The sequence below is a fragment of the Amphibalanus amphitrite genome, unplaced genomic scaffold (assembly GCF_019059575.1).
Source record: "Amphibalanus amphitrite isolate SeventyFive unplaced genomic scaffold, NRLGWU_Aamphi_draft 000543F_arrow, whole genome shotgun sequence".
NCBI classification, from domain to species: Eukaryota; Metazoa; Arthropoda; class Thecostraca; order Balanomorpha; family Balanidae; genus Amphibalanus; species Amphibalanus amphitrite.
Window position 1 is genome coordinate 48,899 of NW_024882037.1, and position 15,513 is coordinate 64,411.

At 56.5% G+C, this 15,513-nt stretch overlaps 1 protein-coding gene across 1 annotated transcript in view; it reads left to right on the forward strand.

The window, feature by feature from the left end:
* Nucleotides 1-15,513, forward strand: part of LOC122393598 (endoplasmic reticulum membrane sensor NFE2L1-like) — an 85,192-nt gene that overhangs the window by 20,837 nt on the left and 48,842 nt on the right. Inside the window, exons 5-6 of the mRNA XM_043389787.1 lie at nt 13,192-13,298; nt 13,924-14,052. Of these exons, the coding sequence (XP_043245722.1) occupies nt 13,192-13,298; nt 13,924-14,052 (236 nt within the window). The remainder of the gene's footprint in view (nt 1-13,191; nt 13,299-13,923; nt 14,053-15,513) is intronic.

The window sequence follows — 15,513 nt, forward strand, 5'->3', positions numbered from 1 at the left end:
GCGCTGGCCGTACTTTGCGTTTGGTTTGTCAGCTATGCGTTTGGTTTGAACCCGTTTGATCCGGGATTGCCACTGCTCTGAGGCGGCACGGATGCCAAGGCAAATGGCGTGCCGGCGGCGGCGGTAGCCCTGACGGCTCGTTATCTCCCCGAGGGGCCTGTCGGGCGTCATGTCCGTTTGGTGTAGCGGCTGGGCGCGGCTCCTGCCCCGCCGCTGGTGGCGGTGTGAACACAGAGTCCTGCCGCTGGGTGTGGCCGGTCCGGCAGCCGGCGGCGAGTGAGCCGGTCGTGACCGTGGCCCCGGGCGCGCCGCCGGCCGCTCCCGGTCGTGACGCGCCGCCTGCGCCGCTCGGTGTCTGCGCCGTGTTTGTGCCGGCGTGCTGGCCGCCTCCTCCTCTGATGGGTATCAGTCGGCCAGCCGGCGGCCGCGGCGGCGGCGGCGCTTCATCTGTGCCGCCCCTGATTAATGATACCGCGTGGCTAATGCTGATCCACGCCGCTGCGAGCGACAACACGCGCCGCCCGCGAGCCAACGTCTCCTGCACTGTCGTGGCTGCAGGACCCGTGACATGTCGGAGGACGCCGGCGGGCGGCTCGCCGCCCCCGCCCCCGCCCGGCGGCGCCCCCTGCTCGCCGCCGCCCCTCCTGATCCTCCATCGGCCCCGAGACGTCCGCTTTGTTCCAAATAAAAAGTCATTCCAAATAATGGAATAATGACAAAAAAATCGTACAAGAAGCGCGCGTCTGGGCGTCTGTGATTATACGGCGCCGGGGCGGGGCGGTGCGGCGTCCCGCCGGTCGCGCTGGCCGCCGCCATCTTGTCCAGGTGCCCGTGGCGACTCTTCCAGGGGCGGTCGGACGGCGCCCGGTTGCAGCCGGAGCCGCCGCCGAGAGTGAATCCGGCTCTCCAGTGGCTGGTCTCTGGTGTCTGCCAGTCCGGTCCCCGGAGGGTGTTCGGAGGATCTGTGAGAGTGAGCTCCTGAGGCGCCGGCTTCTGCTGTTCTCGACTCTTCTCGAATTGTGAGGTATGTTCCTGGAAGTGTGACTGGGCGGTTGTCTCCGCTTGCCGGTGACGCGGCTTTCTCGCTGCTATCCTCCTCGGTGACTCACTGCACGGAGCGGCCCGGTGACTGGACGGGTGTCTCATCTATTCGCCTTGTCCGCTCGTCCCTCGGTTTCCTATTCTGGCTGCTGATGGTTCGAGCCGTCCACTGTATGATCGTCCACTCCCGAGCAGGGAAGGAAGGAAACGCCAACTTTAGCCATCTGTCTTCCCACTACATCTTGCAATGCCGGGTAGACCATCGAGCTGAAACTATGTCGTCTGTGCTCAGTGTCTCTTATTACCAACACTGTTCACCAGCACTCAGTCAGCAGCGACCCTTCACCAGTGCACTGTGGGGTTTTTATCGATACTAGCACGAATTTATTTATATCGCATCCTCCGCTACCTTAACTAATTTTATTTCACCTTCAAATGGTTAAGCTTAGGGTGTATGATCCCTGACAACATGGTTGGCTCTCCTGCTTGACCCCATCCCTCCCCCGCCCCCTCCCCAAGGACTTAGCACTGAAGCGTTTTCGGCTAGCAATGCATCGTGGGCGTGGAAGCGTTAAAAAAGTAGAACGAAACTACAATCGTTTTAGAAGTAGATATTTGATAATGTCTAGCCCAATCACCAAAAGGCATTTCGGGCTCAACCTTTGCACTTTGTTAGTCCTTGCACTTAAAGGGGGAGGGGGTCGCACAGACTTCTGTCCTCGACTTTTTCGACTTTTCGCATACTAACTCAAGCAAAACGTGGCGGATCACGACGAAACTTTCTATACCTTCGATTCGATCAATGTTACTCACACACTTAAAATTTCATGACCTTGACCTTAATAAAAATTTGACTTGTGACCTGTTTCACCAGACCATGTCAGGCTGGTATCGATTTGGCGCTTATCAGCGCACATTATCGGCGCGTTTTCAGTCTTGTTGTGGTTGTTAACTCTCCAAGGTATGAAATGCTGTTTGTTCTTTGCATTTTAAGGTCACGTTAAGGTCAAATCAAGGTCATTTACCTTAGATGACCTTAGTTGACTTTTTCAAGTTATACAATTTTTCTAGATAAGTGCTTGGAGCTTATTTCGAACTTAACACCCATTTGAAGATTTAAGTAGTTTTGGTGCCTAACGGAACATGCTACGAAGCCGTCAAAGGTAATTGACGCCTACCTTCTATGGATAGCCGGCAAAACACCTACTGGTCGGGCCTGACCTGACCCGGCCTAGCATGAAAACATCATCCTTGATCAAAACTAGCTTGAAATTCGTGATTAGCACCCCAAAACCTCCAACCTCACTTTACAAAGTTACAGCATTTTTCGATTTACCTATATCAAAGCTCTGTACTGAAGTTCAATAAGGTGAACATTGGCGGCGATAGCCAATAAAATGGACGCAGCGTTGCAAGGGTGTTGTTGTTTTGTTCAAAAAGAACATTTGGCGATAGAAAAATAATGTCAACATGGTATCACCCCCTTCCTCCCTCCTCCCAACTCCTATACTGACCGGAAACCCCCAGGCGGTGTGCTGCGGTCGGGTAACCCGCCGCGGCGCGGCCCGGCGGGGCGTAAGAAACCACGCGGCACCGTCTGCTTTGACGTCTCATAGTGACTGGTTTAGGCAAATTTCGGCAAAAAATGAGAGCTGCCCCCGATGCAGAAATTATTGGAGAACATTTTGATATACATTTCCACGCGTAACACCGCGTATCAAACTTTGTAAGGCAATAGTTTGCTTGTCAACTCTTTGAATCAAGAAGCATTTTAACATTTTTAGCATTTCGGTCAAAAATTATACATTTGGATGAATTTTGGAAATTTTCGTGCATACCATCATCTTCCTTATAAGTCAAAGATAATGAAAACATGTCGCAACTATAACCTGCTGTTCAGGGAAACGAGTGAGAGGGCGTTTTATCGTAGTGTGCTTTTTCGCTGTAAGCAGGTAGCACGACGCTGGTCAGGACGAAGCTACACTTTGAGAGTTTTTTTGAGGCATAAACAATCATTTTACAGACGATTTAAGGTGTGATTCGGATGCGCTGGACAATTCTACGTGGGATGAATAACAAAAAAGTGGAAATCGAAATACTTTAACTTGCCACTTAATGCGTGCTAGGATGGCATAAGTCCCCACGGTGCAGTGGTCCGTCACCAGTGGCTCAGCACACCACTGCTGTCCGTCACCCTCTGCCACTGTTGGTGAGTCAGTGACGGCTCTCTGCGGTATGGTATCGAAGGACGCGTAGTGAGTAGGATGACCGTCATGTCCGACCCCCAGCAGTGCTCGGATCACGCTGACTGGTGCGGCGCTCGTCTGGCCAGTCATACCCGGCAGGCACTGTCACAGTGACCAGCGCTGTGGAGTGACCAGCATAGTGACCATTATGGCACAGTGACCGACTCTGCTGGCTGAGGACTGACAGACGATCGGCGGACTGCTGGTAGTCTGCGCTTCCAGAAGAAGGAAGGGTCTCAGGGCGGCCGATACACTGCCGTGTCGGGTTGGGACCAACTCCAGTGTCTCCTTTTGGGGGGGGGGGGGGGCTCGCATTCATGGCTCATGCTGACTTAGTATGTTGTTGCTGCTGGACAGTTCTCACAGCATGTAATGTTGAAGCGGGTATGCAGACTGAGGAAAGCATTGGTGATTTGATCCAGAAACACTGATGGTGAAGTCAGTGCCGCCGTGAGACTGGCGTGTGGTCGAAACGCTGTAACGCAGGGGAGTTTCCCCATCAGACTGGTGTTTGTCCTTAGAGCCAGTGGGGTGATCAGGTCCGACTCTGTTTGCTCACTCTGTGATGCCGACCTTCGGTATAAAATGTCCAGCGCAAACGGCGCCGCTGGGAGTGCCGCCCGGAGCTGTCGTCGTTGACCCTGAGACCGTTGTTCTTCAGGCGCGGCGCTCTTTACATTCGGGAGGAGGATTTGAATTCGGCCGCCCGCCGCGATCATGGCCGGCGGCGCATGCTGATGATGTTCAAACAGCCGCCTGGTCCGCCGCTGGTGGCCGCAGTCGGCTCTGTCAACACCGTGTTTGCCGACATGGCCTGGAAGGGGCCGTCGACGGCCGCTGATCGGCAGTGCCGGCCGTCGACGCGGCGGCGCTGGTGGCGGAATTTCCCGGCCGGCCGGCCGGACCCAGTCCGTCCGTCCGTCCGGCCGACCGCCTGCCTGCTAGCCACTGATTTATGATCAGCGTGACTGGTGCGTTTTGGTCTTTGCAGCGTCCGCTGGGGCTCTGTGAGCGCGACTGGCGACGTCCGAGTGGTGTGGCAAATTAATCTAATCACTGCTTTGGCCGCGCGGACGCCCCTGCCCACGCCGCCTTTAGCTAGACCGGCTGAGTCACACCGGTTTGTTTAGTAATCGCGCCGTTTATCCAACACTCCGTGGTGAATTCTGTTCAAATAGGCATTTCTTTGGCTCTCCGTCGGCCGCTCGGTTGTCATTTATCATAACTAAAGGTGCATTGGCGGGCTGCGCGGCGGCAGTGCGCTCTGGCTCGGCCGCGCCGCTCATCATTAATAACGCGCTGTGTGTGCCGTGCTGGCCGCTCGGACCCCTGGGTCGACCTGGGTCGGTCTGTGCCGCGGGCACCGCGCGCCGGACCCCCGCCGCTCCAATTACACAGGAGACACCATTAGACGGGCGGCTGGCGGCCGGAGACGCCGGACATCAGACGGTCGGTCACCGCGCCCGCTGCAGACCGCGGTCCACCCGTCCACCCGACGGGACGGCCGCGGGGGTCTTCACTGCGTGACTGGGTAGGTCCGGGACCAGTCTGTATCCCCCGGGCCGCTCCTTCAGTCTTGGTCCGCTCTCCAGCTCAAACCACCCTCTCCAGCTCAGACCACCTTATTTAGCGCTTCCTTGTTGTGATCCGAGCCGTGCCTGAGCTCAGCAGATGGCTCCAGAGACCCGTGGTTCCAACGTGACCCGCCCGCGGCCACTCGTCTCTTTGTATGTGTCTGTCCGTGTGGCCGGTGGTGTGTTGACTCTGTGGATGATTACCCCAGCGTGACCGCTGAAGGGTATTTGGAGATGTTTATCCCGCTGCCAGGGATCTCTCCGATTCGACCTGTCACGCTGCCAGTCTGCTCAGCCCATCTGGTGACCGGGCGGTTGGAGTGGAGGACTGCCGTAGCGGTATATCCGTCGACAGACCGCTACTGACATGGCGTTCGCCCACTATCAGACACATACAGGGTGGAAAGTAATTACGCGAACATGTATTTTCCTACCATTTTGACCGTCAGTGGAGCATTTTTATGAGTACGGGCTGTCATGGAACATAATTGGTCGTGTTTGTTGTCGCCTCATCACTACCAAAAGTGACCTAACTTTGAACAATGACCTGGAAGGTCTTAAACACCTCTCGACTTAAAATGGTGCAGACACCATACGCTGCACAAGACCGAAATGGGCAAAGAGACCAATTTGGAGCTGCCAGGGAAAGCGTTTGTGATTATTTTCGCTGGACTGGCGGAGAAGGGATTCGTAATGGTCTCAGCACCAGCATTGCACAATTATACGTTTTTTTAAAACATAATAACACTCGAGAGGACTTAAAAAGCAAAGCCGTCCGCGGCAGCAACCCCTCGGCGAATTCTGTCGCCGGGCGGGTGGTCACCATGTCGGCGACAAAACGACGCCAGTCGACCCGAAAACTGGCAAAATAGCTTACTCTGGCCAGTACCCGATCTAGGATATCCCGATTCGCACATTAATACGCAAAAATTCGAAAATTAAGTCTTACAAACCCTCGGGATGACCAAAATTCACGAATTAACAGCAGAATTGTTTATTAAAGCTTTTCAAAGACAATCAAAGATGGACAGAGGAGGACAGGCAGCTGGATTTGTGGTTGGGTGAGACATCTGTGAAACTGTTTCATCCGTCAAACCTGCAGAACAACTGCTCTGAGGGCTGCTGTTGCGTCCTATGTCCCGTCCGTCCCAACCTTCAAACATCCGGCAAAGGAACACATCAGTGGGTCACGAGCCCCCGGGTGGTGTCAAAATTGCGTGTAGCGCTAAAAAAGGTCACTAAAAATAAAGTATACAACCGGTGGAACATCCTCCAAGACAAGTGTCTCTGTCTAATCCACCGTGCAACGAAAGGGGCAAAATGAATGAGCGCACTTTTGTGCCTGACGCAAAGAAACCGCTCTTCGTGATTGGTGAAATCCTTACTTTCACGGCCAACAAAACGCAATACTGGTGCTGTGAGAACCTGTTTTTCTTCAGGACATACAAAAGCTGATCTGGGAAACGCCTGGGCCTCAATTCGATTAAAAATCTCCAGATGACTCCTCAGGAGACCGTCTAAAAGCTGCAAGGAGCCACCAATACCGATTACCTCACTGGACAGCTCCATAAGGTGTGGGCTGAGCTTTGGCCAACAGATCTTCACATGCTGATGTAAATCATGCCGGAACGCCTATGTCAATGCATCGCAACTAGATAAGGATAAAGTAAAACATATATTGTTTATGTCACCGCCGTTTTTTTTCATTACTAGAAGACGAAAAAGTATGTTCGCGTAATTACTTTCCACCCTGTAGGGGGAGCTCCCAAATCCGAGTAGTGGAGTCGCTGTTCGTTACGGTGTCGATGGCTGGGCACAGTTTTGTCGGACGGTAGGGAACGTTTGCTGGTTGTTCACGTCTTGTTTATGACTGCGTTTGTAATTGACTCTCACATTCGCCTATGGTCTGTACTTTATGGCGCATTGGATGCGTGAGGTTCCTTTTTGGATGTTTTAGTGGAAAAAACTCATATGCCGCTTTCTTCATTAGCCAGCCGTGCTCTTCCATATGATCCGGAAATCTTGCCAACACCTCATAACGGTGATGAGATTCTGGTAACGGCCGGCCGTTTGTTTCTCTGTTTCAGAGTGGCAAATCACGAGTTTCTAAGTGCGTGCAGGTGACGCAGCAGCAGCCTTCTGTGTCTGCCGGACAGAGATGGACTGTCTGCGGCGCCGGCCGCTGCCGCTGCAAGGTGTTCTGTGACGGACCGCGGCCGTCCGACAGCGACCCGGTGCCGGCTGTGACGGCCGCGCGGCGGGCGGCGCCTGTCCCCCTGTGTCTGACCAGCGAGCCATGCTGCCGCCATCGCCGCCGCTTCCTCGCCCCGTGCGAGAGGCGCTCTTCGCCTTCCATTCGTTCCGTGCTGCTGGTGCGGCACCGCGGCGTCCCACGGCGCTCTCGGCGCGCTGCTGGCCATTTGTTACCGGGCCGCATTGTCTTAGGCGGTGCGCGGCGCTCCGGCAGGTCGGCACAAAGAGCGGCGGGCGCGTCTGACCCTGGCGGCGTCCCCTACAGAGCGCCCGATTACAGAACGGGCCGGCCGTCGCCGCCCGGCTGCCGCCGCTCAGCCGTGCCCCGATGAAGATTAAACGTCATTTATAAGGGCTGTCAAAAATCGGCCATTGGCTGCTGCTGGGAGCGGCCGGATGGTGATGACGCTGGGACGCGTACAGCTGCGGACCCGCCGCCAACACAGGGCGGAAGCAGAGCTGCGTTTTCGGGGGGCGACACGTCCGCTGGCGCCGGCGACACTCGAGTGAAGCTGGTGCCCGAGGTGATTAGCCGCCATCCTGCTGCACAAAAAGAGTCCTTGGTGGCGCTGGAGGTCGAGAGGCGCTGTCTCCGCCTGCTCCGCCCCCGCTCAGGTAGACTGCGGAGTGCGGAGGTGTTCGTGCGCCGTCAGCTCGTGAGCCGTGTGGCTAAGGGTGCGCGGTGATGGTTTGAGACGTGCCTGGGACTCGCTGTACTGAGCTAGGTCCGTTAGTGGGGCGGTGTCGGCGACCGGGAGCCATGTTTGGCCGGCCGGAGAGGAGAGCGGACCGGCGGGCCGGCCGGCTGGGCGGTGACCTGACCTGTCCGGGCCGCCAATGAAGCCACTCGCCGGTCCGCTGACAGATATTATCTGTCCACATGCCGGCGCGTCGGTCGGTAACGAGCGCCGCCCCTGGCCGGCTGATTGTGGTGCCGGCCGCGGCGGCACGCAGATTGGCTGCAATCGGCGTCCGGCGGCCGGCGCTGCTGTCAGCCAGCTGCCGTCCGCGGCCGACGCGGCGCGCCGCCCTCCAACTCGCCCCGATTGGAGCCGCGCCGCTGAATGCGACACTGACAGGAATGCGATTAGCTGTTCCGTTCTAGTGGTGACGGTTTCACCCCGGCAGCTGACTCGTGCTGATGTTGGAGAACGTTCGAGCGCAGCTGTGTGAATCACAGACTTGTTGCATATCAGTGGAACACTGTTGAGTAAGGCGAGGCGAGTGCTCCGTGGTCCACTCTTCACCAAACGCTGAACGCCGGCCGGTGTTCTGTCGCCATCTTTGGCGAGCGTTCCTCCCCGGGAGGTCGGCGCGGCGCCTCCGGCTGCGCACGGCCGCGCCGCGGCAGATTGGTTTCTGGCCCGGTGACGGGCGGACAATGCAGCGCCGTCAGCCGGCGCCGCTGCAATCGGGCCGCACCGCTAGCCGCGCCGGCGTCGTGACCGGCCGCGCCGCCGCCGGCCACCGGGCCGGCCCCGTTCCGGCCACTCGAGCGTCGGCCGGGAGTGGGCGCCGCGCCGGCGACCCTGGCCGCCGGCGCCTCTCGACCTCACCGCCACTTCCCGGCCGTGTCGGCTGCTCAGGTGGCCAGGTGACGCCGCCCGGGTGGAAGGGGAGGGAGGAGGCGAGGGACTCCCGGCCAGCCGCGCTGGAGGAGGTGGTCGGACCAGCTGCTGCCGAGTGGGGCCTGTTATCCAGAGCAGAGGGTTGCAGCAGAGCAGGGGAGTGACTCTGGAGCGTTCTCCATTGGACGAAACAATCAATCCTTTCGTGAGGCTATTCCCGCTGCCAGGCTCAGAAGGATATTGTGATTTGTGTATTATGTTTGGAATGTGACTTAGATCAGTTGCTTTAATTCGAGTACCTATATGAAACTTGGAAGCCGTTTTTATTGATCACTTGGAAGCCGTTTTTATCGATCACATGTATGTGTAGGACGTACGGCGTTGAGAGTATTTGTCCTTTGCCTAGAGTCTCGCATCATTTGCCATTTGTCTTCTGACCGGCACTTGGGCTGATACGAGCAAGATGTGGGGGCGATTTGAACGAGCAGAATGCTAGCAGATGCTTTGCTGTCAATGGGCTCGGGGTTGTCTGATTTTCAGGAAATGTTTCTTGGGACTTCTTTGTTTTACTTTTTTCGGTATTGGTTAATGAGAAGTTCATAACTGTTCTTGTACATCAACGGAGAACATGTCTGATTGAATCAGCTGATGTTCTGTCGTGCTTGATAAGGTAATGACGCGTATAGGTGTAGCATCCCCGTCAACAGTTGTGCTTTTTACATTATTCTGCCGTCGGGAGGAAAAAAGCCGTATCTGGGGCACTTTTTCGAATTGAAAATTGTTCAGGAGAGGCAAAAACGCGTTTTTTGTTATAAAATTCGTTAACTTTGCTCAATAACGAAACAAAACATACTGCAGTGATCGGAAAGAAATTTTACATCCAATGAAAGTGGTTATAAAAGGGAAATTATTTTAACCTAAAAGCAAAAGGCGAAAAACTTTTTTGCTTCCAATTCAACCCCGAGTTTGCGGAATCTTTCTTTCGCGAAAAAAGCCGTATCGTGGAAGAAAGCCGCATCGTACGAGACACCTGAACAATACTGTCATGAAAAAGCCGTATGTCTGATACATTGGTTAACCGATCGGGAATAAAGCCGTATCGCCATTTTTGTTTAATCATATTGTCGTCAAAAAGCAGTATCATCGGTGCATGGTATTGACGCTGCATATTGGTTCATAAAAGTACTAAAGCAGTTCCGCTGCTGGTTCCGTCCCACTGCTTCAGCTCTCAAGTATGGATATTTAATTGAACGTTCAATACAAAAACAAACATGATACCCATTTTAAACTACATCATCCATGCATAATCGCATTATTGTCGTAACTTTAGGCTCTTGGATTCTGATTGCGCAGGGTGCCATCAAAAGACAGCTTGACCAACCGACCAGGGACGTAGCCAAGGCGGGGGGGGGGGGGGGCACAGGGGCCATGTCCCCTCTAAAGGCGAAAAATAAAATAAAACTTAAAAAAAAATAACCACAGCTGCACCACACCCCAAAAGATAGTGGGCCAAATCCGAGGAGTTTTCCTTTTCTGGAGGGGCACGACACTAGGCCGCGACCTGTGGCCCCTCCCTGAGCAAAATCCTGGCTACGTGCCTGCAACCGACAAGGGGAATCACGAATGCTGTCTTTGTACGGTGCTTCAATTTTCGATTACACTGGACTCCAGAGTTAATTCTGAGCCACCGATATATTCGGAGAGATGAGTGTGCTGGTCTGCCGCTACGCCGGAGCCACGGCGACAATGTCGAGAGAACCGAGATAGTGTAGTTTCCCATCGTCGATCTGCAGACCTAAAAGCACTTCAAAGGGGCAAGAGACGATTAGTGGGAATGTTGCTGATTAGCTGGACACAAGGTTCCCGGAAAAGGGACGCTGTTAAGTCACGTGGTGCGCAGCTACAAGCACGGAACCGCCCGGCTCCTGAACCAAAATAGAGGATGGTGTAAGAACTTCAGGAATTCCCGTAAAGAAACTGCATCTACAAAGCCTTGCGAAACATCTAGGGCGACAGCACTGTGCCGCGGCTGAGGGTGTAAGCAAATGCCGCCTCATTGTCGGAGATCGCTAGACTGCTGAAAGCTCCACACGTCTGCGGGAACGCCCTTTAGAGGGCGCACCCTCAAAAGGCCCCCCAATGTGCACTCGTATTCACAGGGCTCTGATTATAGCGCCTACTGCAACAGAGCAGAGGGCTATTCAGTACGCCTTGCTGCATCCTCCACCGGCCACAGCTGTGCTGGTAGGCTCTGGGCAGCTGCCCGTAGAATATGACAATGTTGGGCTTGTGTGGGTGCTACAAGATAGCCTAAATTTCCAATATGATTGAACATCATGGGTATGAGGGAGACGGAAAGAAGACGGTAAAGTCATTGACCAGGAATGGAAGTGACAGGGGATGACGGTCCCAAAGATGCATGGGCGTGGTCACAATTATCACAATGAATGTGACGAGGTTGGCAATAGCAATCGACCTTTCACGGTATTCAACTATATCTTCAACGGTTTTACGACAAAGATTGTAGGTCGTCGTACTAAGCGTGCCGGCTACGAGTACGAGCTGCATGTCTATTGTCTATGATGATTACCGGGTCGAACTTAACATGATGCTATTTTGGTTGTGGGGTGGGGTGGGGACAGGGAGGCCAAATTAATCATGGGGGAGGCTAGGTCGGGTATTTTTTATTGGAATTTTAAACGAAGTTGGGAAAAGAACGGTCGGATTATACCTACTGGCGCTCCCGGCTGGTTAGCACATCAAAATACTGAATGCCCGGCACCCTGCTGACACCACCGAGCTGGCAAAGTTCTGTTGGCTTCAAACTTCTCAAGTTCACTCCCTATTTTATTTCAATTAAAATTCCCCTATAAAAGGTCACATATTGCTACGATCACGTAGCATTTTTGTGTAAATGTTCAACTGTTCCGTCCAGGATATGCCGAAGCCATGCTAAATGAGTAGATACGGCTTTCTTCCAAACTGCCTGGACCAACGATTCGGCTCATATTTCACAGGCCACCATCAAATAAAAGCCGTATCTACAAGATACGGCTTTCTTCCTGACTTTTCAGTTCCACATTCTTTGTTTGAAATTTTGTATAAATGCCGTATCTGCCGAATTTAAGGATACGGCTTTCTTCCTGCGTGTTTTGCTATCCCTGGTGTAACAAATCCGTTTTTGAATTTTTATATTATATATAATATTTTCATTTTTGAGTGTACACACGTTTGAGCAGTACCATTAAACGCATCATGAAAGGAGCTTTCCAACGATATCAAAAACGAAAAATCGATAAAAATGCGACTTACGGCTTTTTTCCTCCCGACGGCAGTATTTGCCGCCGTGTTTCTTTGGTGCGTGTTTTATCGCTGTTCTGACTCATTACTAGGAGACAATAGGGCCGGTCGCGCGGTGACAGTCCTCGCCCATTGTAGTGCATCTGTGCGGCGCTCTTGCGGCACCTGTACGCGGGCGGCGCCGGCTGTGTCTGCCGGCACACAATCTGAGCCGCGGGCCTGTTCGGCGGTCTGTAGTGCCGATGGGGGCCGGCCGCCGGCGCGCTCCGCCCGGCCGCGGCTGTGGGTCGCACCTGTGGCCGCCGTGGAGCGCTGCAGCCGACGGCGGCTCTCCGTCCCCGCGGCCAGATGTGGGCCGCGCCGGGGCCTCGTTTTTGTACCCGCCACCGGCTTATGGTCTGCCGTGCCGCCTCGTGTCGTTAGCGACAGTGGCCCGGCTCGGCTCGTCTTCGCCGAACGAGCTGTCGGCTGCGGGCCCCGTCCGTGGCGCGGCGCTGAGCGACGGCATTCAATCGGCGCCCCGCCGAGACACCTGTGTGCGGGTTACACGTGCATTATGTCGCCCCGCCCCGCCCCGCTCCGCCCCGCTTCCGACCCGCCTGGGTGGGCGGTGGAAATGTGTCATCCCCACGCGTGTTACGCCGTTCTGCGTGTCAGTTCTCTCGAATACAGGTTGTAGCTGTCATGAATGTATGCCGCCACGCGCCTCACGCGGCCTCCTCGTGGTATTACGGCGTGTCATTACGGCGTACGTTCCCCCGTCCGGCCGGCCCGTACAGCACCGGCCGCCAGCGGCATGACCGGCGAAACGGCCGCCATCCTCCGACTCACCGCCGGCCTGCCTTGACCTTACCGTGTCTCATATTTCGTGGCGACGTGGTTTTGTTTACTACGCCCGTGATACGGCGTTTTGAGGGGTGCAGATGAATTAACAGAACGAGCGGCCGGCGGGCGCGGCGTGTACGGTGGCCCGACGATGACTGGCCGGTCAGTGGCGGGCCTCCGGTGGCGGCGCGTGCCACCCTTCCGCCCTGCTGGTCCGCCGGACCGACGGAACCCGATGACTGGCCCCCTGCGCCCGACGCTAGATCACTGGGAAGGAGGCCTGGCAACAGTCCTCGCTTATCTGTCTGCCTGTTACTTTATGTATGCGTGGATGTGTGTATGGAGGTGTGTACCGTTGGTAACATGGCTTTTTGCTGTTCGCAGGAGAACTGTTTTCCCGTTCGGAGGAAGGGGAGGAGGAAGGGGACGGCTCAGCGTCCCTGTCGGCGGACCGGCGGCCAGCCAGTGAGATCAGCGACGTGCCAGAGAAGGTGAGATGTTCCCAGATCCGGGTACGGGTGACCTGGGACGCCGAGAACGGTGCTCCGCTCCTTCCACCCGCTGAGGCGGCAGTCTGCACTGGGAAGGCTCAGTGCGAGAGATTCAGTGTGGTGTCATCCTAGCTCCGTTTTCGTTTGCTTCCTCTCAGTCGCGGAGCAGTTGACTGGGCAGCAGCGGGCCGGGTCTCACACCCGTCCCTCCCTGCCCGCCGGCACGACCCGACGACAGCCGACTTGGCGCTCGCCGGCTGCCGGTGACTTGCCTGTTATTCTGCCTGTAATGCTACTGGCCATCACTGCGCGGTCCATTCGCTGGCCGCGAATCAATGAACGGAATGCGTGCCGGCCGGTGCGGCGGCAGCGTGAGTGTCCGAGCGCGACCAGCGACGGCCGAGCTGCAGGGAAATGGACGGCGGACGGGCCCTGAGGCTCTCTGTGGTGACAAGGCGGCAGTGCGGCGATGTAGTCAGATAGACCCAGTTTTACCCAGACAGTTTTAGGTTGGGCTTGGAGATAAGTTGGCTTGCGAGCTGCTTTAGTTGTGAGTGTTGACTTGACATATGGATTGAGATAACGAACCTGACCTGAGCTGACCTGACCTGCCCTGTGTCGCCAGGTGCGGCACGTGTCCGGGGACGACTCGGGTCAGGGCAGCTCGGCCGAGTCCGAGGAGCCCGGTGACGCCGAGCTGGCGCTGCTCGATGAGATGATTGAGACGGTCCGGCGGCGTCCAGAGCTGGTTCAGGTGAGTTCTGCCGACAGAGCGGCGTCGGAGAGAAGGCCGGACACCGCCGGCCAGACCAGGCAGCCGGTGACAGACCTCCCGCCAGACCAGGCCAACCGTCAGACCAGCCACCGGCGACAGACCCACCGGCACGACCGCCTGGGGCGGACCGAACCCAAAGATGGTGGGGCTCCGGGGTCAAACGGCACATCCTAGAGCAAGCAGCGGGCTCTGGAAGATCGTGTGAACTGGGAGAGTATTTGGGACAGCATGGGAGTCTCGAACTGAGTGGGAAACGGGCAGGGTGCTGGGAATTGGGAACAGCAGGGAAGTGGAGGGAGCTGGGAGACCGGCTGGAGAACAGGAAACGGGAGGGACCAGGGGAGGAGCCTGTCAGGCGGCGGATCATCCCGCTCGGTGACGGGGCAGAAATTAGCGCCGAGCCGAGGGGAGCAGAGTGGGTGTCATCTCTGGCAGACTGGAGCACCCGCCGGGCGGTCAGGAAGCCTTTCAGAGCGCCGGCCTCACGGAGAGTAATTACTGGCATCGCTGGCCAGGGAGAGTCGCAGAGACGTGCGCCGGACCCGATCACGGGATGATGTGGCACAAAGACAGGGCCGTCGTCCATGGCAGGGAAAGCCGGTCGGTTCTTTGTCCGGCTCCGTGGCCGCGCTGCACTGCATTGGTTCGGTTTGAGGCTCGTCTGGCAATCGCCTGCGGACTCGAATGGCGTTATGCAGGGTCCGAGCCCTCCGTCCTGTAGGAACAGTCGGGAGACCGGCGTAACAACACCTCTGTGCCACGCCCTCCCTTGAGGGAGAGGAAGTGCCGTGTCACTGGGACTCGCTGTGGACGGTGTGCCGTGTGCACTGTCTACTGGCGGCAGCCCCCGACGGCAGTCCCCGGGCGAGATAGTGAGGTGGTTGGGGTAACAGGGGGTCTATTGCCGCTGCTGCCCCTGGGAGCCCACTCTGCAGTGTCGGCAGCTCAGTCGGGGCTGGGAGCGGCTCAGTGTACCGCGGCGCCGTTTGGCCACTGCCGCTGCCGCCGGCAGTGTGGACACAAACAATCAGTCCCCGGCTGCCAAACAGCGGCGGTCGCCGGGCCTGCACGGCGTCCCGGCAGACTGCCGTCCGGTCTGCCCCAGTCTGTCTGTCCGTGTGGTCTGGCGTGGTCTGCTGGTCTGCTCTGGTCGGGCTAGTCTGGTCTGGCTGGTGCACTCAATCGCGCGAGCATGTGATCTATCTAAGCCAATCTATCGTGGCGCCGCCTCTTCTCATCGCCGCGGCACTAACTAAGTAACGCTGGGCTGCATGTTTGCCCTCGCCTCGGCATGCACACCTCTGTGATCGCGCCCGTCTACCGCCCGCTGCGGCTGAAGTCACCGCCGCGGCGACCCCGAGAGGACCCAACTTGTATCCGAGGTAAGTCGGGGACGGTCGGGCGACGAGTGCCGTGACGGCCGGTCAGTCCCTCAGTACG